This window comes from Ammospiza caudacuta, chromosome 20, assembly GCF_027887145.1.
Source record: "Ammospiza caudacuta isolate bAmmCau1 chromosome 20, bAmmCau1.pri, whole genome shotgun sequence".
Lineage (NCBI taxonomy): Eukaryota > Metazoa > Chordata > Aves > Passeriformes > Passerellidae > Ammospiza > Ammospiza caudacuta.
In genome coordinates, this window is record NC_080612.1 from 8,341,255 (window position 1) to 8,364,868 (window position 23,614).

The 23,614-nt window shown below is 64.0% G+C and overlaps 4 protein-coding genes across 4 annotated transcripts; all 4 read right to left on the reverse strand.

Moving 5' to 3' along the window:
- Window positions 1–10: 10 nt before the first annotated feature.
- On the reverse strand, window positions 11–4,314 carry PIGS (phosphatidylinositol glycan anchor biosynthesis class S). The gene is made up of 12 exons (XM_058817871.1): window positions 4,263–4,314; window positions 4,023–4,162; window positions 3,838–3,949; window positions 3,391–3,480; window positions 3,163–3,254; window positions 2,464–2,662; window positions 1,859–2,001; window positions 1,655–1,769; window positions 1,372–1,517; window positions 1,171–1,271; window positions 629–839; window positions 11–548 (listed from the first exon to the last, which is right to left on the reverse strand). The coding sequence occupies exons 1-12, from the start codon at window positions 4,300–4,302 to the stop codon at window positions 273–275; spliced, it is 1,665 nt and encodes a 554-aa protein (XP_058673854.1). The 5' UTR covers window positions 4,303–4,314; the 3' UTR covers window positions 11–272.
- A 566-nt stretch (window positions 4,315–4,880) lies between these two features.
- ALDOC (aldolase, fructose-bisphosphate C) lies at window positions 4,881–8,609 on the reverse strand. Its single transcript, XM_058817801.1, has 9 exons — window positions 8,491–8,609; window positions 7,439–7,561; window positions 7,146–7,357; window positions 7,000–7,054; window positions 6,736–6,896; window positions 6,160–6,243; window positions 5,901–6,075; window positions 5,621–5,820; window positions 4,881–5,263 (listed from the first exon to the last, which is right to left on the reverse strand). The coding sequence occupies exons 2-9, from the start codon at window positions 7,548–7,550 to the stop codon at window positions 5,168–5,170; spliced, it is 1,095 nt and encodes a 364-aa protein (XP_058673784.1). The 5' UTR covers window positions 7,551–7,561; window positions 8,491–8,609; the 3' UTR covers window positions 4,881–5,167.
- A 1,878-nt stretch (window positions 8,610–10,487) lies between these two features.
- On the reverse strand, window positions 10,488–17,148 carry SPAG5 (sperm associated antigen 5). The gene is made up of 22 exons (XM_058817951.1): window positions 17,025–17,148; window positions 16,634–16,916; window positions 16,361–16,553; window positions 15,749–15,841; window positions 15,506–15,640; window positions 15,106–15,225; window positions 14,775–14,867; window positions 14,503–14,637; window positions 14,275–14,368; window positions 14,113–14,206; window positions 13,945–14,026; window positions 13,373–13,506; window positions 12,920–13,085; window positions 12,579–12,768; window positions 12,395–12,466; window positions 12,127–12,250; window positions 11,742–11,853; window positions 11,461–11,541; window positions 11,232–11,375; window positions 11,009–11,083; window positions 10,742–10,822; window positions 10,488–10,660 (listed from the first exon to the last, which is right to left on the reverse strand). Exons 1-22 carry the CDS (start codon window positions 17,146–17,148, stop codon window positions 10,553–10,555), a joined length of 2,733 nt encoding a protein of 910 aa, XP_058673934.1. The 3' UTR covers window positions 10,488–10,552.
- Window positions 17,149–19,676: 2,528 nt separating this feature from the next.
- Window positions 19,677–23,239, reverse strand: RSKR (ribosomal protein S6 kinase related). Its single transcript, XM_058817947.1, has 12 exons — window positions 23,172–23,239; window positions 22,876–23,085; window positions 22,119–22,202; window positions 21,974–22,042; window positions 21,763–21,832; window positions 20,999–21,106; window positions 20,824–20,864; window positions 20,693–20,720; window positions 20,455–20,544; window positions 20,295–20,383; window positions 20,115–20,225; window positions 19,677–20,024 (listed from the first exon to the last, which is right to left on the reverse strand). The coding sequence occupies exons 1-12, from the start codon at window positions 23,226–23,228 to the stop codon at window positions 19,803–19,805; spliced, it is 1,179 nt and encodes a 392-aa protein (XP_058673930.1). The 5' UTR covers window positions 23,229–23,239; the 3' UTR covers window positions 19,677–19,802.
- Window positions 23,240–23,614: the final 375 nt, after the last annotated feature.

Sequence of the window (23,614 nt, forward strand, 5' to 3'; positions counted from 1 at the left end):
TACACAGCAGCTTCTTCTGAACACAGCACCAAGCTGGGGGTGCACAAAGGCAGCACCCTCCCTCCCCTCTCTTTGGGTGCAGGAGGGCTCAGCACCCAAATTGAGACCCCTTCCCACTTCCCAAAGCAGCCTCTCTTCCCACTCCTGCATCCTGGCCCTGGCACACACAAGCCAAGCAGCCAGGCCTGGACCCTGGGGTGCCTTTCTGGGCCATGAGTCTGTGACAACAGCCCCCACAGGGTGGGGACAGCCCCAAGGCAGGGCAGCACCGCTCAGTCCATCTTGGTGGGCTCCTTCTTCCGCAGCCTGGTCTCCCGGACAATCTTGGCCAAGGATAGGAGAATTGGGACAGCCATGGGCAGGAAGAGCGGGATGTAGATGGCAAATTTCTGGTCATCGGGGAAGTAGAGGAGATGGAGGAGAGATGGGTCAAAGAAAGCCCTCTCTGAGCAGGTGACAGCCTCCTTGCTGGCCTGGAAAGCTGCGAGCAGGTGGCCCAAGGACAGCTCAGTCACAGCGCTCTGCACTGAGGCCACTGCCCGGTACACCTGTGTGGGAACAACACCAAGGGTCAGTCCTGGCCAGGAGGGCAACAGGGAGACTCAGCCCCTCTGCTCTCCAGCCCTACCTCAGAGGCAACATCATCCTTGATGACGATGTTCCCGATCTTGTCCAGGAGCTGGGCCAGCGAGGTCAGCGTGGTGGACACGGTGGCGATGTTCTCCACGGTGTGGGCCCACAGCAGGTGATCCAGCTCCCAGTCTGCCAGCCCCTCATTCCCTGGGCTTTCCAGCAGGAACTCGGGGGGCACCTCTTCCCGAGACAGCCCAAAGAGTAACCTGGGAGTAGAAGGGATAGTCCCAGCCCACATCAGAAGCCTTCATTCCCATGAGCTCCCTGCCCTTCTTCCCTGTTGTGTTTAGTTCCAATCCTGCTTAATTGTCTCCTGGATGTGTGGCATGATAAGCCAAGCTTCCTATCTGAGGAAATGGGAGATGTGCCAGCACTCCTGGCCACAGAGCAGTGATGGCCAGTAGCCAGCACCTCGAAGGCCACAGAGAGCCACCCTCAGAGCCCACGGAGGGAGGAGTGAACAAGCTGTTTGGGTACAGCCTGTTCTGACCCCACTGATTTCCACAGAGGCCCGGGGAGGGAAGAGCACATCCTCACCGGAGCTGGGCCAGGAAAACCTCCATCACTCGTGCCATGTCCACATCCACATGCACAGGGAGGGAGGCTTGGGGGGAAGCAGGGGCTTCAACGTTGTAAACCTGTGGGAATGCATGTTAATGAGACATAGCCAGGGCCTCAGGGACAACAGCTGGAAAGGGGAGCCACCAGCTTGTCCCAGCACCCCCGTGGTTCCCATACCATGATGCCACCCCAGCGAGGGCTGTGGAAGGCGTTGGTGCTCACTGGGGCTCCATCCTTGTCCTGGATGTACAGAGGGGAGTGGGAGCGCTCTGGCACATAGAGCAGGAAGTTCAGCACGGGGTAGAGTGAGGCAGCACTGGAGCCTGCAGTGGGACAGAGTCACAGAACTCTTGTGGCTGGCAGGGACAGCAAGAGCAGCCCACAGCCCAGCTCCTCCTTCACAGCTGGGGGGAAAGGGAGCCCTGAGCAGATCCCAGTGAGCCACGAGCACAGTGCTCACCCAGCCGGGCCTCCACGGGGTTGATGACGTGTGGGAGGCTGTGAGCACTCAGGAGGAAGCTGGAGGACTCCTTGTCATAGCGTGGTGTCACTCCTAGGACAGCGTAGTACAGGATCTGCAGGCACACAAGGGACACATTGGCAGAGAAGTGCACCCCAGGGAGGTCAGGGCTGGGCTTTTCCCACCACCTCTCCCAGCCCTCACCTGTGAATCCACAGAAAAGTTGGCCACCAAGCTCAGCTTGTCCAGGACGGGCTTCACAAAGCGGTTCACAGCCCCCTCGATGTCCCAGTCCACCGTGTGGGACTTGGGGTCGGGGTTCAGCAGGCTGAAGGTGATCTCATACCCTGCAAGGACCCACAGCCTGTGAGCACTGAGGCTGTGACAGAGCTCCCCAGAGCAGCAGGGCCTGTCCCCTCCTCCCTGGGCCAGCCCAGTGTGAGATGACACCAACAGAACAAAACAAATGCTACAGGCAAAGGGGTCTGGTAGCCCAGAAACCATAAAGGGATGCCATAAAAAGAGCAGGAGCAGGTTTCCTGAAGCCTGGGAACACCTTCCCCAGGAGCAGAGGGTTTCCTGGAGACTGGGAACACCTTCCCCAGGAACAGAGGGTTTCCTGAGGCCTAGGAACACCTTCCCCAGGAGCAGAAGGTTTCCTGAGGCCTAGGAACACCTTCCCCAGGAGCAGAAGGTTTCCTGAGGCCTGGGAACACCTTCCCCAGGAGCAGAAGGTTTCCTGAAGCCTGGGAACACCTTCCCCAGGAGCAGAGGGTGTCCCAGCCCAGGGAGCAGGGATGGATCCGTACCCAGGCTGGATTTCAGGCTGCGCCGTGCGTCGGGGCCCAGCTGCCCGTCGGGCACACGGTCCGAGAGGGCGGCGGCAATGGAGGTGGCAGTGAAGGACATCAGCTGTGTCACCTCCCTCAGCCGGGCCTGCAGGGCAGCCAGGCCACCCCCAGCCCTCAGCAGGGCGCTGCGGTGCTTCCCCACGTAGACACTGATGCCCTGGGGATGGGAACAGAGCCCTGAGAGCAGCACGGTGCCACCTGTGACAGCCACCTGTGACACGTGCCACCTCCCAGGGGGGAAGCACGCAAAGGTGTCACAGACATCTTTTATGAAAAATCCTTTCCTTAGGATTTTTCCTCCTGAGAAGCTGAGAGGCCTCAGGAACAAAATGCAAACATTGATTATCTGCTGCTGTGGAATGCAACAGGTGCATCTGTGATTGGCTCATGTCGGTTGTTTCTAATTAATGGCCAATCACAGTGACCTGGCTCGGACAGAGAGCTCGAGCCACAAACCTTTGTTATCATTCTTTCTTTTTCTATTCTTAGCTAACCTTCTGATGAAATCCTTTCTTCTATTCTTTTAGTATAGTTTTAATATAATATATATCATAAAATAATAAATCAAGCTTTCTGAAACATGGAGTCAGATCCTCGTCTCTTCCCTCATCCTCAGACCCCTGCGAACATGGTCACACACAGGGTGCTGCTCCTTACCTGAGGCAGGAGAGAGGAGGTTTCAGGGACCACATACATGGTCAGAGAGCCCAGGGTGGTGTCCTGCAGCGGGTACAGAGCAGCATCAGCCTCTGGGGAAGATGGAAGCACTGCCAGGGTGGGGAATTTCACTCCAATCCCTGTCTCGCTCTGACACAAAGCAAAGTGTGTTCTCTGCTGTGCCAGCCTCAGGAAAAGGAGCTCCCCAGCAATTCCCTGCTCCAGTACCTCGTGCAGTGGCTGCAGCCAGTGCTGCCTCCTCCTGAGCCGTGGTGCTGCGATAGCGCATCTCATAGCGGGACGTGACGCTGGTTCTCACTGCAGGGCAGAAACCTGAGTGAAACTGCTGATCCCAGGCCTCCCACAGGAGCCTGGTGCTCACAGGGACAAGGGACAACCCCACGGGACACATAGCAGAAGGTCCTTTGGGTGCCGGTGGGATGAACCACTATGGGATGTAACATTGCACTGGCAGTGAGACAGCCCCGTCCCTTCCCTGCAGCACCCTGGGACCTCATTGTCCCACCCCTGCTCCCTGCACTGCCAGCTCAGGGCAGGGTGATGCTGATGAATGGGGCTCGGGGAGTGAAGCCACGAGCAGGTGGGACGCCAACAAAAGAACAAGGCCACCCATAAGGAGCACACGGGGCAGGGACAGACAAGGGAGTCTCTCACGGTTCACGGAAATCTCCATCTCCTGCACGTCCCTGAAGGGCAGCGGCCGCGGCAGATCCCTGGGCACCGATCCCGGGGCGAACACCACGGCCATGGGCACCACCAGCTGAACCTGCACAGGGCCAGCGTCAGTCCGGCCTCCCGAGCCCCCAGAGCCGCCGCCCCCGGGCCCGCCCGGCGCTCACCGGCTGCTGGCTGAGCCCATCGATGTCCGCGTAGGGCAGGGCAGCCCGGTAGGTCTCGGTGGTTTTCCACCACAGCGGCAGTCCCAGCACCACGGCGATGGTCGCGAAGGACAGGGCGGCGCGCCGGCCCCGCGCCCGCTCTGTGGGGACAGCGCTCAGCACCGGCCCGGCTCCTCGGGGAGCGGGGAAGGGGAGCGGGGAGACAGCGAACAAACACCGAGCATCCACGCCCGCCAGTACCTGCCTCATCCGCCGCCATCGCCGCCGCCGCCGCCACCATCTTCACTTCCTGGCCCAGCCGCGGGGGCGTGCCCTGCGCCAGCCCAGACAATCAGAGCTCAGAATACCGAAAGCACCCAATGGGCGCGGCGTGCGCCGCGCGGCGGCACAGACGGGCGGGCAGCGGAACCAATCAGAGCACGTATCGGCTGTGAGGCGGAGAGCTTTGCCCTCTACGAGTGCCGCGGAGGGACATGTGGCGTCGCCTCCCGTGGGAACCTGAGCAGCGCCGAGTACGGGGACCGGGCGAGGGACACAGAGGGAGCGGACAGGAGGTCGTCACCCGCCCCATCGCCCGTAGACGGAGCCCACCCACCCCCCGCCAAGCTCACGGAGCCTCACGATGTGTGCTGGCGGGCTGAGACCCAGCACAGCTCGTTGCGTAAGTGAGCACAACCCGCTGCCGGTGATGCCCGGAGCGGGAGGCGGGGGACAAGAGCTCCGGGGTGCGAGGAAAGAGGCGGCACAGCGCTGTCTCTACCATTTATTCGTTGTTAGGCTATTTGGTACACGGGGTGCACACGGCGAACACAACACAGGCGCCCCAAGGGCGGCAGCGACCAGGACTGCAAAGCTACGGCAGGGCAGGGGCACCCCCAGGCCTCCCCTCCTGCCCCCCACGCGGCCTGCCCTCCTCCCCTCACGGCCCGGCCGGAGCCCCCGGCCAAAGGGGCCCCCGGCTGGCTCCCCCCAGAGCCCGGCTGAGCCGGACCCCCCATTCCATCTGCGGACATGCCGCGGGGCGCTCTCCCCTTCCCCTCCCCGCGTGGCGGCTCCCCTGGGCGGCTGGGGTGGAAGCGGGGTGTGAGCGGTGGCGGGGAGGGGCCGGGGCGGGGGCCGGGGCCGGTGGGGTGCCCGGCCGGGGCTCAGTACGCGTGGTTGGCCACGTAGAGGGACTGCCCGGCGGCCCCCGAGTTGTCCCCGCTGCCCTCGTACTTGCCCAGTGCTGCCAGCCCGTTCACCTGCAGAGGAAGGAAAGGTCAATGGTTATGCTTGGGGTGTCACTCGAGGTCCCCAAGTCACTGGGGACATGGCCTTCAGTGTCCCCTAGCTCCTGGGGACACCTGAGGAGCAGAGCCCAGGCCCTTGGCACCCATCATTCCCCTATGGGAACACAGCTCTCAATGTCCCCCCACAGAGACAGAACTGTGTCCCTTCCATGGGGACCATGGTCCTTGGCATCCTACAGGGCACAGCCCTCAGTGTTTTATATCAGCCTGTGGGACATAGTCCTCAGCCACCTCCCCTCCCATGGGCACACAGTGTCCCCACCTCCCCCGCCCTTGGCACTGCCCTCCCAGGAGGGCCACCCCCATCACCTCTGCACGCTTGACAAACTCCTCGGTGGCAGCTTCGGCGTTGTCCTTCTGCCCGCGCCAGGCGCTGAGCGCCGACGCCTGCAGCGCCCGCCCGTAGGAGAAGGTGAGGGCCCATGGCCGCACCAGCGGGCACGTGTTGATGGCATTGAGGTTGATGGAAGCCTCCTCCTCACTCTGACCCCCAGACAGGAAGGTGACACCTGTGGAGAGCAGGGTTGTGGCACGGGAGGGGACACAGGGGATCGCTCTCCTGGTCTCTGCCACATGCCAGGGCTGGTACCTGGCACGGCTGGGGGCACAGTGCGGCGCAGAGCGGTGACAGTGGCCATGGCAATCTCCTCTGGGCTGTACTTGGTGGGGCAGGAGTGCCCAGGGGTCACCATGTTGGGCTTCAGCAGGGTCCCCTCCAGGTAGATGTGGTGGTCGCTCAGTGCCTTGTAGACAGCTGCCAGCACCTGGGGAGGACAGGCAGCGGGGAGTCTCCCTGGCATGGCATGGCACAGCACGGTGCCCGCCCTGCTGGCCAGCCCACCGCTCACCTTCTCTGTCACGTACTGGCACCGCTTGAGATCGTGGTCACCATCAGGCAGGATCTCTGGCTCCACGATGGGCACGATGCCATTCTGCAAACAGCACAGCAGCAGATGCCATCACAGTGATGCCCCTGGGCACCCCTCAGCCCCATGGCTACATGGGACAATGCTCAGACCTGCAGAGTAATGCCCAGCCTCGAGGCTCAAGGCCCCCCTTGGCGGTGATGCCCAGCCCCATGGGGGGATACCCAAGCTGGGAGGGTCAGTTCTGGGCCCTATGGGGTAATGTCCAGGTTTGTGAGGTGCACATAGCAATGCCTGGCCCCATGGATTGACACCTGACCCTGTGGGTGATGCCCGTGCCACAGGGCAATGCCCCATGCCCACCCACGTGAGGTGTTACCCAACAGGGGTTATGTGCAGCTGCTGGGGATGATCCCCAGGGATCACCAGCACTGCACAGGCGCAGTGCTGAGCCTCACAGATGTGTGCCCACCCCCGTGGGGCAGTACCTGCCCACACAAGTCAATACCATCCTGCCCATCACTGCCCACCCTGTGGGGGATGGCAGCAGGCACGTACCTGCTGGCAGATGCTGGCATAGCGGGCCAGGACGTTGGCGTTCTCCATGATGGCCAGAGCAGAGGGAGTGTGCTCGCTGATCTTCAGCACGCAGCGCCACTTGGCAAAGTCTGCCCCGTCCTTCTTGTACTGGGCACAGCGCTCCCACAGCCCATCCAGACCTGGGGGGCAGCGCGTCAGCCCCACAGCCACAAACCCCATGGCCCCAAACCCTCCAGCCCCAAACCCCCTGCCTCCACACGCCACAGCCCCTGCAGCACCTACCCTGCGTGGTGGTCTCGCCATCAGTCCCAGCCAGAGGCACAACACCCTTGTCCACCTGTGGAATGAGAGGAAGGCAGTGCTGAGCCTCACCAGCACCCCCCAAGCACCCTGAGCACCCCACAAACCCACCAGGACAGCCCCCACACCTTGATGCCCACAACGATGCCCTTGTCCTTGATCATCTGGACGAAGGGGGTGCCATCATCAGCCTTCTGGTACATGGTCTCGTGGAAGAAGATGACGCCCCCGATGCATTTCTTCACCCGGCTGTCAGCGCTGAAGAGGATCTGGCGGTACAGCCGGCGATTCTCCTCCGTGTTTTCCACTCCAATCTGGTTGAGGCGCTTGGCCATGCTCCCTGCAGGCACCCAGCACCCTCGTCAGCCTCCAACCGGAGCAGGGAAAAGGGGTGACGGGACAGATTCCCCCCCAAACTGACCTACGGACTCATCGGCTGCCAGGATGCCCTTCCCCGGGGCCACGATACGCTGCGCGATGTCCGACAGCTCCTTCTTCTGCTCGGCCGTCAGCGCGGGGTGTTGGTGCGTCATGGTGGCGGTGGCTGCGAGCGGACGGGGACTGAGTCACGCACCAGCGCGGCGACACCCCGAAACCACGCACAGCCCCTTCCGCGGGCAGCCGGGACCCCACGGGGCTGCCAGCGCGACCCCAGCGGCCAGGGCACGTTGTGTAAGCCTCGTGGCAGGGATCGTGGAGGATGCCGGGCAGCTCCCAGCCATTTTGCTGCGTGCCTGCCAGCCCGCCCCCAGCCCAGCCATCTTGAGGGAGCGCAGCTCCGCGGGGACCCACGCAGGACGCGAGGGGACCGGGATGGGGATGCCCTGGGGATGGGAATACCCCGCGAGGAACGGAAACAGCCCGAGGATGGAGGTGCCGGGGGGACGGAAATACTCCGGGAAAAGGGGAAAGAGAAACCCCAGGGAGGCTCTACCTGAGTTCTGGAGTTAGCCGGACTTTGGGGTACCCCGGAGACGGAGATACTCCAGAGTCGGGAATAACCCGCGGGGAGGTTACGCGGGCGATGACGATAACACGGGCGTGGGGATACCGGGGGGACGGAAATAGCCCGGGAATGGGGGACGGAGCCGCCCCAGGGCGGCACAACCCGGGGATGGAGGTACCCAAAGTTTGGGGTACTCCAAGGATGGCGATCGCCCGGGGCTGGCGCCTTCGTGGGGCCGGTGATGCCCCCCGGAGCCGGGGCGCTCGATCCCCCGGCCGGCACCGTAGGAACTCGAGCTCCGCCAGCGCAGGAGGAATATCCTCGGTCCCCCCAAATCCCCAATACCCCCATGCCCGGGGGTCTCTCTGCCCTGGAGCGCCCCAGCGCGGACCGACCCCCGGGATGCCGCACGGAAACACCCGGGATGCTCGGGGGGCTGCCGCCTCCCGCCGGCGGGATCCCCCGGCTGTTCCCCCAGCAGCTCCCCCCGGCTCCCCGGCTCTCCCCGACCCCCGGCTCCCCCGTACCGTGTCGGGCGGCGGCGACGAGTACGGACTGCGGGCTGCGCGCTCTGGCCCCGCGGTAAATGTGGCTGCGGTGCCGCAGAGCTACGTGACCGGCGGGGCGGCACCGGGCAGGACCGGCCCCATGCCCCGCCCCGGCCCGCCCCCGCCACCGCCCGCTCCCCCCGCTGGCTTCGGCCCCCCCTCCCACCGGGGTCGTGCCCCCCGCCGGAGACAGCCCCCGCGCTGCTGGCGACCCTAAGGTGACAATCCCAGGCTGGGGACCCCGCTGTATCACACGTTTGCAATGCTTTTCTGGTGGTGGGGACCCGTCTGTGCCCCCCCTGTCGCCGCCCAGGGACACAGCTGAGTCACCCCTTGTCACGGGAAGGCCCCCTCATGCCAACCAGGCACTCCACTGTGCCATCTCCAGTTGCTGCTGGAGACCCCTCTGTCCCACCACCCCTGCTTGGTTATGGGCAGGGACTTCTGCCCCTCCCCTGCTGCTAATGGGGACCCTACTGTGCCCCCCTATTGCTACTGCCAACTAAGGACAGCAACCCCTCTGTGCCACCCCCAGGCTGTGCCCCCTATTTCCACTATTATCTAAAACCAGACTTCCCCTTCATCACCCCTGGGCCAGGGACCTCCCTCTGCCACCCCCAGGCTGGGGCCACTGTTACTGTGCAGGATACCCCATCTAGGCCACCACTGTGCCCAGGAACCAGCAGCACTGAGCCCCAGATCCTCCAGGACAGGGTGGGGACACTCACAGGAGACCAACCCCCCTAAAAACCACCCTGAGCCGGCACAGGGACAATACCAGTGTCCCCACTCGCCCCAGGGGATGGCTGCCAGGGCCCCGCTGTGCTGAATCCCGCCGTAAAAGGAGGCTCAGCCACCCTGCATGGCCCTAATCCAGGGAAGGGAGCACATCTCCCTGCATCCCATACCCGGGGCCCCCCACTGCTGACCTCACACCTTGAGAGCTGTACCTGACACCGTGGGGTCACAGGGCAGGGAGGAAGGCAGGGCCAAGGAGCAGAGGGCACTGCTTCCCCACGAGCCACCCACGCACCCGGGACATGCGGGCACAGCCCCAAACATTTCCCGGTAGATAAATCGGTGCCAGCGCCCCACGTGTCACGGCACCCGCCCCACACGGCTGTGGCAGAGGGCAGGGGAAGGTGATTTCATCCCCCTTGGGCAGGAGAAAGAGGCCATTAAAAACCAGAGCACTTGTTGGAGTGCTGCTATTTTGGGCCATCGCAGGGGAGGGAGGGTGCCGTGGTCCCCATGGCGGTGGGGAGCATCCTCGGGGTCAGGAACACCGGGAGGGGGATCCCGCAGGAGCTGCCCCCGCAGGGAAGAAGGGAGGTGAGGTTGGAGCTGTGCTGGGAGCTGGGGAGCCCCTAAGGGAGCCCCCCCTCCATGCAGCAGCAGCGACCAAGGGGGGTTGGGAGCAGGAGCTGGCAGAGCTCCCAGCACTGGCTGAGCCATGGGATGCTGCATGCTGGAGCCAGGCTGGGAGGGGGAAACATCATCTTTCAACAGGCATGTGCGTGCCCACAGCCCCGTGATAGGGGTGCAGGATCCAACCTCTGGAACCATCCGTGATAAGGAGAGGAATCCAACCTCTGGAACAAGTTTCATGCAACAGGCTCGTGCCCGCAGCCCCGGGATGGGGTGCAGGGTCCAGACAAGCCCCTGCAGAGCAGGGCAGGGAGGGAATCTAGGGCAGGAGGAGGAGCAGGGAGCAGGGGAGGGAAGCTGGCTCAGCCCGGGCGCTCTGGCTGCTGCCGGGGCCGCGGGGTGGGAGCCTGGGGAACGCGGGCCCTTATTGAGAGCAAACACTGGCACAGAGCAGGGGACGTGTCCCCCGCCAAGGAGAGGCCCTGGGGTGGCAGGGAGCTGTGCCCACAGCCCCGTGACGGAACAGGAGCAACCGGCACAGGCTGGACAAGTTGTCCCCACCCACAGCACCAGGAGCTTCCTGAATGCACACAGCAGGCAGGGTAAAAGCCAACACAACTTTATTCAATAAATAATTACAACATTAACAACAGGAAAGGTTTCAGGCTACAGGCTATAGCGGCTCAGCAGCTTCCTTGCTGGCTGGCTTCAGGCCCAGGTAGCGCAGCAGGCTCTGGAGCTCCTGGCAACCCAGAGCCACCTCAGGGAGAGCCGGCAGGACCTGGGGACAGCAGCAGCAATAGTGTTTGGGTTGGTGGTGTTGCAGTCACAGCAAGGGTGAGAAATAAACTGTAAATCTCACCTCTTTTATCTTCTCCTGCATCTCCTCATGGGTCCTCAGCATTTTCTGGGTATGGTGGAACTTCATTTCCAGCCCTCGGACCTATGGTGGTGGGAAATGCCCATCAGAGCTCTGCTCCAAACTTGGGCAGGGACGAGCCCAGAAGGGAGAGGGGACCCCTGCCCAGGTAAGGAGGGTTGGAACTAGGTGACCTTTATGGTCCCTTCCAACCCAAACCATTCTGATTCTATGACTGGAGCCAGGACAGCCCCTTGAGGCTCCCCATACCTGCTCCAGGTACTTGTCAGTGAGCCGTATGTTCTCATCCTCTTTTTCCACGAGCAGCAGCCGCAGTTTATCCACCTGCAAAAGGAGCAAGCCCTGCTGAGATCCCTGTGGGGGAAAGCTCTGAAGTGGGGGACAGGGTGGGAAGAGCAAGGTCTGCAGAGGTCTCCTTGTGCATGGTGGGGTGACAGGAGGAGCCCTCAGCCCTGCAACTCCCCGGCCTCACCTCCCGCCGCAGCATGACCCGCTCCTGGACGTAGGCAGTGTCCACCTTGTGCTCCTTGCCCCTCATCTCCTCCCACAGCACCTTGGCCTCTGTCTCTGCACGCTGGAGCAAGCGCTTCAACTCGGAGACTTCTGCTTTCAGCCTCTACAGGGGAAAAAAGAGATGCTGGGAGGGGTCCTGTGCCCAGCATCCCCCCAGGGTGCTGCCCAGCCATGCCCCCCTCACCCACCATCACTTCCCCACTCTTGTCGATGAGTTGCAACATCTTCTCTTCCTGCTGTTTCACCAAGTCCTGCAGCTCCTTCTCATTCTGACAGGGAGGAAGAAGCAGGGTCAGGCAGTGGCCAGCCCTGGCCACCCCCAGCACCCAGAGCGGGTTTTCTCATGTTTGAGGAGGTCAGACAAGCCAGGAGCACCCATGGGGCATCACCAGATTCTCCATGTCCTAGATCAGCGCCCGTCCCAGTTCGGCTCTGCCCTGGGGTAAGCGCTGGCCCACTTCTGGCTCACCTCGAGCTTGGTCCTCAGTGCCTTGTTCAGCTGGGCAATGGTGGCAGCCTGGGCATCCACCTTCTCCTGGCTCTCAGCTGTCACTGTCTCCAGGCGGAGCTGCAGGTCAGAGCTGGGAGAGGACAGTGGTGGTGAGAGTGTGGGGACCACAGCCAAGCACAGTACCAGGTACCAAACCCCTCCTGGGCATGTCCCTGGGCCCTTGGTGAGAGAAGACACCTGGTCCAGCCCAGCCAGCTGGAAAAAGCCCATCTAGCCATGAGAGGAGAGGTCTAATCCAGGGCTGGACAAGAGGCAGACTTAGGCAGGCTGCCTGCAGGAAAGGCCATGCCCAGGACAGTGATGCCCCTGCCCAACCCTTGACACAAGCCCACTCTGAACTCACATCTCTGTCTGCAGTGCCCTGAACTCGCTCTGCTCCAGTTCCTGGATGCGGGAGCTCAGCATGGCAAGGCTGGAGACCACAGCTCTCAGCTCCTTCACGCTCTCCAGCAGAGTGTCCTCAGGATCTGCAGGCAGGAAAGAGCCCAATGAGCAACACAGAGAGAACATCAACCCCAGGGCACACAAAGGAAGGTGTGCCTGCTCATCCCTCTGCACAGCAGCCCTGCAGCTTCAGAGCAGGGTCCCAGACAGGGTGACAGCCCCAATACCTATTGCCTTTGACACAGATGCAACTTTGTCCTTGGCAACTCTACTCCCACTTCTGCTGGTTTCATTGGCATCTATAAGAGGAGAGAACAGCAGCTGTGCCCAGCCCTGCACATCCCCCAGCACAGGAGGGAGCAATCCCCATCCTGGGACTCCCCAAAACCCAGAGAGGGGGTGCCAGCTCACCTTTCCCTGCCACAGCTTTCAGGATGCTGCCCACGAAGGAGCTGCCAGCGCGGTGTGGGGTGTGGCACGCCGGGGTGTGGAAGGCCGGGGTGCGGAATGCCGGGGTCCAGGCACGGCGCGGGGTCTGCCAGCCCGGGGTGCGGGGACCGGGGGTCCAGGCTTTGCTTCTCGATGGAGCATCATCATCATCCTTCAGAGGGGAAGGAGAGCACAGCACCAGAGTGCAGCTTGTGACTGTCCCAGCAAGCACAGGGTCTCAAAGCCATGCTATGGAGAGCCACCAATGTGTGACCCTCCCCAGGCCATCCTGTCATGCTTGTCCCTAGCACAGGGCTCCCTACCTGCTCTTCCAGAGCACCCTTGAGGCAGTCAGCGAGCTCCTGCAACCGCATCTTGCTCTCCATAATGTCCGTGGAGCACCAAGAAACTTTGTTCCTCTTTGTCTGCAAGTTTAGGAGCTCGGCCTTGGTGCTGTCCAGCTCCTTGCTGAGGGCAGCCTGCTCTTCCCTGTGGGATGGCACCAGCCTCAGCAGGAGCAGCATTTCCCTTCCTCGATGTGGGATGGGGACATGCCTGCCTCTCACCATGAGCCAGCAATAATGCAAATCCCACAGATTTAGGCAGCTTCCCTCAAGATGGGATCTGCTGTCCTTCCCCATAGCCTCCTCCACCCACCTGGACCACCACACTTAACTGGTGCAGCAGTGGTCAAAATGTCCCCTCTGACACCCCAGGAAGGGCCTGATTTCCCAGAAACAGAGGGGTTTGAGTGGAGCTGGTGAGTGGGGCAGTACCGCAGGCGTTGGTGGGACTCCATCAGCTCCTGGTGCTGCAGGACACGCTCCTGCAGCGTGGCCAGCGTGGAGTTCAGCCTGGCCTCCACCTCCAGCAGCTGCGTGTGGCACATTTGGTTCTCCTGATCCAGGAACTGTAAGAGGGTGGGGAGACACAGCTGTGAGCAGTCAAGCAGAGACCCGAAGGGGTCCATTGGGACCCCCAGCACAGACCCTGCCATGCCTCAGGGCGCTGTTTCTAATCAGGGGCAGCTTTATCCCAGCAGCCCAAACCCCACAAACCAGTTTACTGGGGACATAGGAAAGACTGAGGGACAGCTCCATGCCTGCAGGGGAAATTTATCTCCAAGAAAACTATCTCCAAGAGCTGCCCAGCCCCCTCCCTGGGAATCCCTGCCGAGCAGGATGAAAAGCTGCGCTACGTGCGGGATGTCAACTGCCCTGACGAGCTCATCCCCCTCCGTAGGAGGGCTAATCCCGCTCCTGGCCATCTGCCAGCCTTCCGGAGAGGAGAGGCCGTGATGGGGGCCCGGCAGCGCGTGATGGCGTGGGCAAGGTCAGGCAGCTCCTACCTCCCGGCACTCGGTGGCCTCCCCCAGCTCCTGGCACAGCTCCTGGCGCTCCTGCTGCAGGGAGTTCCTCTCCTGAGCCAGCCTGAGGGGATGGGATGGGATCAGGGGGTGCTGTGTTTTGGGGGCCAGAGGTGGGATGGGGCTCAGGATATAAAGGCTCAAACCCACTGGGCCATCTCTTCCCACTGCTTCTCGTTCTCCTGCTGCAGTGCATCCCGCTCCTGCTCCACGTGGGCCAGATTTATCATCACAGAGTTCAGCTCTGCGAGGGACAGAGCTGTCAGCCAGGGGGACAGGGGCAGCTCCAGCCCCCACGTCTCCCACCCCTACCTTTGCCCAGGCGTGAGTTGGCCACTGTCAGCTGCTCCAGCTGAGCCTCTGTGTCCTTCAGGGTCACCAAGGTCTTCTCCAGCTGGCAGGATGCCTGTGGAGACACAGTGCTCGCTCTGGGGTGCTCTTGGGGTGCTCACCTCCCCATGGGGTGTTCTCACACCAAGGGGTGCTCCAAATCACCATGCCTCAGACACCTCACAGCACTGAGAGGAGGCACCCCTGTACCTCCTCCTTGGCTTGAAGAGCTTCCTCTGCTTGTTCCTGTGCGGCAGCCAGCTCCTCCAGGCAGCTCTGCAGCTTGCCAGGCACACGCTCCAACAGGCCATGGGTCTGGGACACCAGGGCCCTCATCTGCTCCCGCTGGGAAGGGAGACAGCACCAGGCAGAGCTCAGCATGGCACTGCCATGGCACTGTCCTGCTGTGTGATCAGGGACAGGTCATGGCACCCAGGGCACAGAGCCCTGGCAGGGCTGAGCCCCCACTGGACACTCCTCACCTCCTCATCCAGGGCCTTCCTTTCCTTCTCCAGATTTTCAAAGGTGACATCTAAGAATTCTCGGAAAGACTGTGCCTCGGCAGACAGGGATGCCTGTAGGGTAGGAGGAATGACTCAGCACTGCTGTGGTAGAAAAGCCACATTTAATGGCCATGCAGGAAGACAAGTACCAGCCCTGAGGCCAAATCTGCAGCAGCTTCCCAGCAGCAGCACCAGAAAACCTCTGGTGCCCCCAAGCCCATCGCAGAGCATCACCCAAGCTCAGGATGTGGCAATGCCCTTGCAGCCCCAATCCATCGTGGGTAGCTGGGGATGGCACCACACTCAGTACCTGCAGGTTGATGGCTTGGGCCAGTAGCGTACTCAGCTCTTGCTGGGAGGCCAGGCTCTGGTCACGGGCACTGATCTGGGCGCTGGCGTGGGCACAGAAAGCCTCCAGGAACAGATATCCCTGCAGAGGAGAGGATGCTGCTCCAGCCACGCTGTCACACAAGGGGAGACTCCCAGGAGCCCTCCCTGCACCAGCCTAGGACTCCTGCTCCCAGGGGGGCACAGCCCGTGCCAAAAATAATCCAGAGGGCTCCATCACACAGCCTTCCACATTGGGATTGTCTTCCTCTGGGATGCCGGGGAGATTCTCATCCCCAGAAATGGGTGGAGATGCAGGATGACCCACCAAAGGCATGAGGACAGCTGAGACTGCCTCGACCCCACAGCAGCTGCCCCCTCACCTGATCCTTGGCTTGTAGGGCTTCATCCACTCGCTGCCTGATGGCATCCCGCTCTTCCAGGCAGCTCTGCACCTTGCTGGGAGCACTCTCAGGCACAGCCTGGCACTGGGACACCACGGTCTTCTCCTGCTCTCGCTGTGGGAGGTGACAGCACCATGAGACACCAGGTACAGCTGCTGTGAGTGCCAACAGGTCTCCCAGAACCCAGGGGAAAGGGGAAGCAGAGGGATGTGTGGAGCTCACCTCCTGCACCAGGGCTCCCTGCTCATCCTGCAAGCTCCGAAAAGCGGCATCCCCGAGGCCCCGGAGCAGGAGGCTCTGGCTGCTCCAGGTGCTCTGGGGAAGGGACAAGGACACTGGTCTTATGGCAGCTGGCACAGGCAGCACCAGGGGAATATGTGTGCCCAGTGTGGCTGAGATCTGGCACACTCATGGCCAGTGGCACCCAGCTCCAGCTGCAGATCCCACTCCACTCCCCACTGCCACTGCACAGCCTCTGCTTTCCTCCACAGCTCGAGGCAGCGCTGCCTCCTCCCAAGGGCATCCTCCAGAGCAGAGGGCACTTCACACCAGCCCCGCTCCACCCTGGGGCCAGCAAGAGCTGGCCAGCCATGACACCTCCCCTCCTCCTGCCACGTGCACCAGGGATGTTTCCCCCGCGAGGGTTCAAATCCAGCAGACTCAGCGGGTTGATCCAGGCATGATAATGCAGGACCGGGCGCGTGATGCAGCAGCCGCGCTTTACTTCCACTCCACCAACCCAGACGGGGTCACTGCTTGCCAGCGGCACAAGGACACTGTCACGGCACCGAGGCTGCAGGGGACAGGATGGCATCACCTCAGAAAGGCTCTTACCCCTTCGGGGTGGGTGGTGTCTGTCTGTGTGAGCACGTCCCTCTGTCTGGCTGGCCCCGCGCCAGGCCGTGGCCGCTGGCTCTCCTGCCAGTCACGCAGCTGCAGCGAGAGGGCCTCGATGATGATGAGGGTGCTCTCCAGCCTCCCCTCCAGCTCTGCCCGTGGCAGGGTCTTCAGCTGCTCCCGGGGACAGCTGGGGACAAAGAGAGGGTCTTAGGGCAAGGACAGCGCCCACAGGTGCCACAGCCAGGTGGGGCACGTTCTCATACTTACTGCCAGAGCAGGGAGTCTGTTTCCGCAGCGCTGTCCTTGGCACAGGGGAGGCTTCCCCTGGATGTGTTCACACTCCTGTCCCACATGTCCCGAGGGGTCATGAAGGTGCCGGTGGCCATGGAGAGCACTGGGGTCATGCTGGTGCCCGTGGCCATAGAGGGCACTGGGGTCATGCTGGTTCCAATGACTGTGGTAGGCACTGGCGTCGTGCTGGTGCCAGCCACCACCGTGGGCACAGGGGTCATGCTGGTGCCAGCAACCACAGTTGGCACTGGGGTCGTGCCAATGCCAGCAACCACAGTGGGCACAGGGGTCATGCTGGTGCCAGCGACCACAGTTGGCACTGGGGTCGTGCTGGTGCCAGCGACCACAGTTGGCACTGGGGTCATGCTGGTGCCAGCGACCACAGTTGGCACTGGGGTCGTGCTGGTGCCAGCGACCACAGTTGGCACTGGGGTCGTGCCAATGCCAGCAACCACAGTGGACACAGGGGTTGTGCTGGTGCCAGCGACCATGGTGGGCACAGGTGTTGTGCTGATGCCAGTAACCACAGTGGGCACAGGGGTTGTGCTGGTGCCAGTGACCACGGTTGGCACAGGGGTCGTGCTGGTGCTGGCGACTGCGGTGGGCACAGGGGTGACACTGCTGCTGGCATCCTCCTGTAGCTTGCGGAGGGGCAGGCTGTGCCGCAGAGATTCCGTCAGGAGCGAGGTGTTGAGGGTCTTCTCCAGCCACACCAGTGGCAACACCCAGGACACAGCACCCAGGGTTGATTCAGGTGAGGTGACAGGGGTGACAGTGGCTTCTGACCCAGCAGGCTCCAACCCACTTTCCTTGATGGGAGAGAGGCCAGGTGGGCTCTCTTCTGGGGGGACAGAGGTGGGGAACTCTGCTCCCTCAGGGGTGCCTTGGCAATGCAGATGATCAGCACTCCCATTTGCAGATGGGGGCTCCGAGGCTGCAGAGCTGCAGGAAAATTCTGGAGGTGCTGCTCGCCACCTGCGGAAGGGAGTCTTCTGCGGAGTGGAGCTGGTGCCAGGGGGCCCTGGGGTGCAGGAGGCTGTGCTGGCATTGCCAGGGGACCCAGAGCTGCACAGGGGTAGAGCAGAGCTGCCTGGGGAGTTTGGGTTGCAAGACACTGAGCTCATAATGTTGGGGGGCCCTGGGGTGGTGCTGCCAGGGGATTCCAGAGTGCAGGGCCCCAGGACAAGGCTGCACATGGTGCTGCCAGGGGATTCCAAGATGCTGGCCAGTGGCATGGAGCTGCGTGGGGAGACTGGCACGGTGTTGCCAGGGCACTCTGGGGTGCTGGATCCTAGAATGGAGCTGCACAGGGAAACTGGAATGGTGCTGCTGGAACGCACTGGGGTGCTGGGAACAGGGAGGGAGCTGCACACAGAGACTGGCACAGCGCTGCTGGTGGGCTCTGGGGTGCTGGACACTGGGATAGAACTGCACATGGAGGCTGGTATGGTGCTGCTGGGGGGCTCTGGGGTGCTGAGAACAGGGATGGGACTGCACACAGAGACTGGAATGGTGCTGCTAGGGGGCTCTGGGGTGCTGGACACTGGGATGGAGCTGCACACAGAGGCTGGCCCAGTGCTGCTGGTGGGCTCTGAAGTGCTGGGGCCCAGAACTGGACTGCACAGAGGGGCTGACACAGCGTTGTCAGGGAGCTCTGGTGTGCTGGACACTGGGACAGGACAGCCAGGGGCCTCTGGGCTGGTGCTGCCGGAGGCCTCCAAAGAACCAGGAACAAGGGTGGCATTGCTGGGAGCTTCAGAGGCACCAGGCTTAAGGATGGGAGTCCCGAGGTCACGGGTGGAGGTCCTGCGGGACTCCAGGGTGCAAGGCACTGGGGTGGTGCTGCTGGGGGGGCCCATGGTAGCACTTCGCGGGGCTTCTGGGGTGCAAGGCACCGTGGTGATGCTGCTGCGGGGGCCCCGGGCACAGGACACCGGGGTGGCACAGTCCTACAGGATATTTTAGGGGGAAAAGGGGGTCAGGGCAGCCCTGCCCTTTCCCCCTGCACCCGCAGCCATTCGCCCCAGTGTCCCCATTTCCCCCATGCAGGAAATACGCCCGTCATTCCATTGCGCCAGCACCATCTGCCCGCCCAACATCCGCGGTTCCGGGACACCCCGTTACCCGGCCCGTCCCGTTCGTTATCCCGCACACCGACCTTGAGCCGCAGCCGGCGGAGCAGGGGGGTCAGGCTGGTCCGGTCGGCGCCCGACTGCAGCTGCAGCTCCTGCAGCGGGGCGCGCCGGGGCCGCTGCTGCGCCTGCCGGGGAACCGGGGCGGGGGGGTCACCGGCGGCAGCACCGGCAGCTCCCCCCCACCACACACACACACACACACACACACACACACACAGATACCGGGAGCGCTGCACTGCACCCGCCGCCCCCTCGAGGACCCACCGGAACATCCAAACCCAACCCCGCTCCGGCCCGCACTCACGGCGGGGGTCTTGGCGCGCCGCATGGCCCGGCAATGCTCCCGGTATCGGCCTCGACTGCGGCTGCGGTAACTCTCAACCTCGGCCCCGCCGGGTTGGGGCTGGTCTCGGTCCTGGTTCCCGGTCCGGGCCCGCCGGGTTGAGGTTTTAGGGCTGGTCTCGGTTCCCGGTCCGGCCCCGCCACCGCTCGCGCGCCGCCGGTTTGAAAACCACGCGCGGCTCTGATTGGCTGCGCCGCGCGCGCGTCACCCCGCGCGGCGACCGTTGGGGCATGTCCACTGCCGGTGATTGACATGGGGGTGGGCGTGGCTTCATCCATTGGCCACGCCCCTGCCGCACGGCACAGCTCCGGTAGGGACAGACGGATGGGCAGAAGGATGGGCAGGCGGATTTAGCTCCTCTTGCATCGCCTGCCCCGGGATAACCATCCCACAGACCTGCCCCAGCCCGCCCCGAGGGAGGTTGTCCGTCCCCGCTCCCCCGCCCCGGTGGTCCCGCTTTACCCACCACGAGTCAGGGCAGCACCGCAGCAGTGCCCGCGGCTCTCGGGTTTATTGCTCCCGCGGGGAGAGGTACAGAGCTGAGGTACCCGGGGAGGAGATCGGGGGGTACCCGGGTGACCCCTTGGGGACCCGGCCCAGCAGGGTCCGACCCGCTGCCGGGGTGGGGATGTCCCTGAGCGATGCCGAGGGTCCCAGCCGTGGTGGCTCAGCCAGGCCAGGGCCGGTCCGGGGGGGCGGCGAGGTCGTAGTCAAAGTCGGCGAAGGTGGCGGGGTCGGGTGGGGGCTGCTCGGGGGGTCGGGGGGCCACTGCCACCACCACCGGGTCCTTCTGCAGCAGCTCGGCGTCGAAGGCCACCCCGCGGAAGAAGGGATGGCCCTGAAAGTGGTGGAGGTAGCGCAGGCGGTACAGGGGGTTGTGGCACAGCAGCTGCGGGCAGAGAGAGGACAGTGAGAATGGAAATCTCGGCATCCAGCCCAGGGCCCAATGGGGATCCCAAAATCCGGGCAGAAGGGTTACCTCGGCGAGCAGCCGGGCCAGCTCAGGGCTGAACTCGGGTGGGCTCTCGTAGCTGCTCTGTTTGACACGTTCCAGCATGGCCACATGGTCCCCCGCTGGAGCCACGGGGAACTGGGGGAGCACAGAGTGAATTCAGGGTCTCCCTGAGGTGTCCCTGTCCCCCCACTCTGCAGTCCTTACCTTCCCACTGGCCAGGGCAAAGAGCAGGACTCCCAAGGACCACCAGTCGGCTGCATGGCTGTAGGGCCCCCCACTCAGCACCTCTGGGGCTGTGGGGGGAGTGGGTGAGCACCTGGGGGTCTGTGCCCCCCAGCACAGCCCCCCAGAACAACCCCCTTACCCATGTACTGCAGGGTGCCACAGATGGTGTGGGCTCGCTCACCCCACTGCAGGTACCGGGAGAGGCCGAAATCAGTGAGCTTGAGGTGCCCTGTGGGGCCAGAGGGTGTCCCCATTGACAGGATGTCCCCATTGACAGGGTGTCCCCAAGGATGGGGTGTCCCCATTGCCAGGGTGTCCCCATTCACAGGGTGTCCCCATGGATGGGGTGTCCCCAAGGCAGCGCCACAGGCTCTTACCTCTCTCATCCAGGAGGATGTTCTCCATCTGAAATGAGACAGGCACTGAGGTGGCCTCTCCATGCTGGGGGTTCAGAGGCCCCCCCCACCCCATCCTCCAGCCCCCAGCCCCCAGCCCCACTGCCACCCACCTTGATGTCTCTGTGCATGATGCCCAGGTCGTGGAGGTACACTGGGGACAAAACAGAGCCATCAGTGCCGTGTGTCCCCTCCCAGCACAGCCACCCCGGGGGTGGCTGACCCTGCTTGCAGGTCTCTGCTGCTGGGGACACTGGTGGCTGTCCCCAGCTTGGGGGCGTCACTCACCCAGCACCAGCACCAGCTCGGCGGCGAACAGGCGGACGGTGGCCTCGGCCAGGCAGCCAGCTGTGCGCCACAGCGCGTGCAGGTCCCCCGTGCTGCAGTAGGTGCACACTGCGGGGACAGGTGACAGGCCTGAGTGGCACCAGGGACACTGGGGTGGCACGGTGTGCAGAGGGGTCAGACACTGGGCTGGCACAGGGGTGCAGGGGGTCTCTGGAGCCATGCACTGAGGTGGTGGAGGTGCTGGGGTTATAAAGGCAGCAAGGTGGCACAAGCACCTGGAGCACACGCTGGCAGCAAGGTGGCACAAGCAGCAGGGCAATAGGGGCACTGGGTGACATACTGAGGTGACAGGGATGAGTAAGATGACATCAGCACCAGAGCCCTGTGGGCACTGGGAACACACAAGCACCTGGGACCACACAAGGTACCAAAGTGACCAAGTGGTCCTTGGGGGTCACACAGGCACCGGAGCACACAAACCGCAGGCACTGAGGTGACACAGCCATCAGGGCCAGGCAAGCACCAGCACTGGGGTGCTCTGTTCACCCCCACACTGGTCCCTGCCCCGCCGTGGCTTGTCCCCATCCGTGTCCCCATCCGTGTCCCCCCCGCAGGCCGCGGTGGGTGCGGGTTGGAGGCGGCAGCCGGAGCGCCGGGCTGGCCCCGGGGCCGCGGCGGGGGGAGCGCGCAGGGCGGGGACACGTGTGCGGGCGGCGGGGACACGTGCGCGGGCAGGGGGGGCCCGCGGGCAGATGGTCACTCACTGATGAAGAGGTGGCGCTGGCCCTGCCAGCTGTCCCCCAGCCCGTGCACGAACGGGTGCCTGACCTGTCTCTGGGGACACAAAAGCGCACAGAGTGAGCGGCCCCCGGGCAGGGGACCCTGCTCCTGCCATCTCCCATCCGCAGCTCCTGGGGTCCCCATGGCCGCCCTGAACCCCTTCACGGGCTGGAGTCCCTCCCGGCCCCCCCTCACCTGGATGCTCACTTCTTCTTTGCACTGTTTGAGGGTGTCACGGCGCAGCACCTCCACTTTGGGCACAACCTAGGGGGCGAGGCGCTGTCAAAGGGGGGGACAAGGGCAGGTGGGAGCACCCAGGGGCCCCAGGGGCAGCACCCACCTTCACGGCGCAGACCTTCTCCCTCCCACAGTCCAGCACTTTGAGGATGGTCCCGAAGGAGCCTTTGGCCACGAAGCCCAGGATCTGAGGGGAGGAACGGGCTGAGCACGCCATGGAGATGGATTTGGGGCGCTCAGAATGGGGTCCGGCATGGGGTAAGGTGAGGGGCACAGAGCACCCAGAGCAGACCCTGGGGACACATGGGGACCCAACAGAGACCGCAGCAGGATTCATGGGGACCCAGTATGGAGCACAGGGACACGGGGGACAGGGACACGGGGACACCAAGGAGGCAGCGGTGGATTTGACAGAATGCACAGAACCCTGCGGGTCCTCGGTGGGATGCCACGCTCCGGTGGGGTGCGGGGGAACGCCGGTAGAGCATACCGAGACCCGGTACGGGCACCTGGCGGCGGCGCGGATGGAAGGGGAGCCGGCGGAGCGGCCGGGGACGCCGGTAGGATGCGCAGGGAGCCGGCAGAGCGTGCGAGGGGAGCCCGGTGAGGCAGCCGGCGATGCCGGGATGGCGGCGCGGGGTGCACGGACAGCACGAGAGGATGCTCAGGGCGCTGGGGGACCCCGGTAGAGACGTGCAGGAAGCCCGGTAGGACGAGCAGGGACAGCGGTACAGGGTGCGAGGGGACCCGTTAGGGGACTGCCGGGACTGCCGGGGCGGGATGCACGGGGGAGCACGATCGGGGATCCCGTTCGGATGCAGCGGGACCCCGTTCGGAGGGTGGGGGCTCCGGGACGGCACCTTGAGCTGCTGCTGGCGGGCGGAGGGGCGGACGGGGAACTCCGGCAGGAACAACGAGACGAGCTGCGGCAGCGGCCACCCGGGCAGCGGCGGCTCCTCGGCGGGGCCCCGCGGGGCCAGGGCGAGCCCCGGTACCGGCACCGGGACCGACACCGGCACCGACCCTGCTCGGCTCAACAGCGCCCGCACCCACGAGCCCACGGCGCGGCCCTGCGGAACCGGGGACAGCGTCAGCGAGGGGACCCCGGGGCGGGGGATGCCCGGGGGATCCCCGGGGCTGATGCCGCCGCACGCACCTGGGGGGGCCGCACCGGAGCCGGGGTCGGGCCGGGGCCGCTGCTCGTCGCTCCCATCGCGGCGCCGCCCGGCCGCGCCCCGGGCCCGGTCCCCGGTAATCGCCGCCTTACATAACCCCGCCGCCCCGCCCCGCCCCGCCCGCCGCGACCACCCCCCGCCCCGGGGCTCGGCGGCGGAGCTGCTCCTTGCACGGTGACACCCACCCGTGACTGATACCCCCCCATCAGGGACCCCCACTACACACCGGGGGGCTGCTCACCCACCCAGGACTGATCCCAGCCCCTCTCCGGGACCCCCGGGACTGATCCCAGCCCCACCCAGGACCCCCGGGACTGATCCCAGCCCCTCTCCGGGACCCCCGGGACTGATCCCAGCCCCACCCAGGACCCCCGGGACTGATCCCAGCCCCTCTCCGGGACCCCCTCATTGCACACTCTGCGGC

Coding starts and splice junctions, on each gene's coding strand:
- SPAG5 (XM_058817951.1), bottom strand. CDS start 17,148: ATGGTCGCTGGCACCAGCACAACCCCTGTGTCCACTGTGGTTGCTGGC. Junction 12,467..12,578: donor GAAAGCTGTGGCAGGGAAAG/GTGAGCTGGCAC, acceptor CTCCTCTTATAG/ATGCCAATGAAACCAGCAGA. Junction 12,251..12,394: donor ATCTGTGTCAAAGGCAATAG/GTATTGGGGCTG, acceptor TCCTGCCTGCAG/ATCCTGAGGACACTCTGCTG.
- PIGS (XM_058817871.1), bottom strand. CDS start 4,302: ATGGTGGCGGCGGCGGCGGCGATGGCGGCGGATGAGGCAG. Junction 1,770..1,858: donor ACTTTTCTGTGGATTCACAG/GTGAGGGCTGGG, acceptor GTGTGCCTGCAG/ATCCTGTACTACGCTGTCCT. Junction 1,518..1,654: donor CCCCGTGGAGGCCCGGCTGG/GTGAGCACTGTG, acceptor GTCCCACTGCAG/GCTCCAGTGCTGCCTCACTC.
- ALDOC (XM_058817801.1), bottom strand. CDS start 7,550: ATGACGCACCAACACCCCGCGCTGACGGCCGAGCAGAAGAAGGAGCTG. Junction 5,821..5,900: donor TGTGCCCCCAGCCGTGCCAG/GTACCAGCCCTG, acceptor TGCTCTCCACAG/GTGTCACCTTCCTGTCTGGG. Junction 5,264..5,620: donor AGTTTGTCAAGCGTGCAGAG/GTGATGGGGGTG, acceptor CTTCCTCTGCAG/GTGAACGGGCTGGCAGCACT.
- RSKR (XM_058817947.1), bottom strand. CDS start 23,228: ATGGGAGCGACGAGCAGCGGCCCCGGCCCGACCCCGGCTCCGGTGCGG. Junction 20,865..20,998: donor CGAGCTGGTGCTGGTGCTGG/GTGAGTGACGCC, acceptor TTTTGTCCCCAG/TGTACCTCCACGACCTGGGC. Junction 20,545..20,692: donor CATCCTCCTGGATGAGAGAG/GTAAGAGCCTGT, acceptor CTGGCCCCACAG/GGCACCTCAAGCTCACTGAT.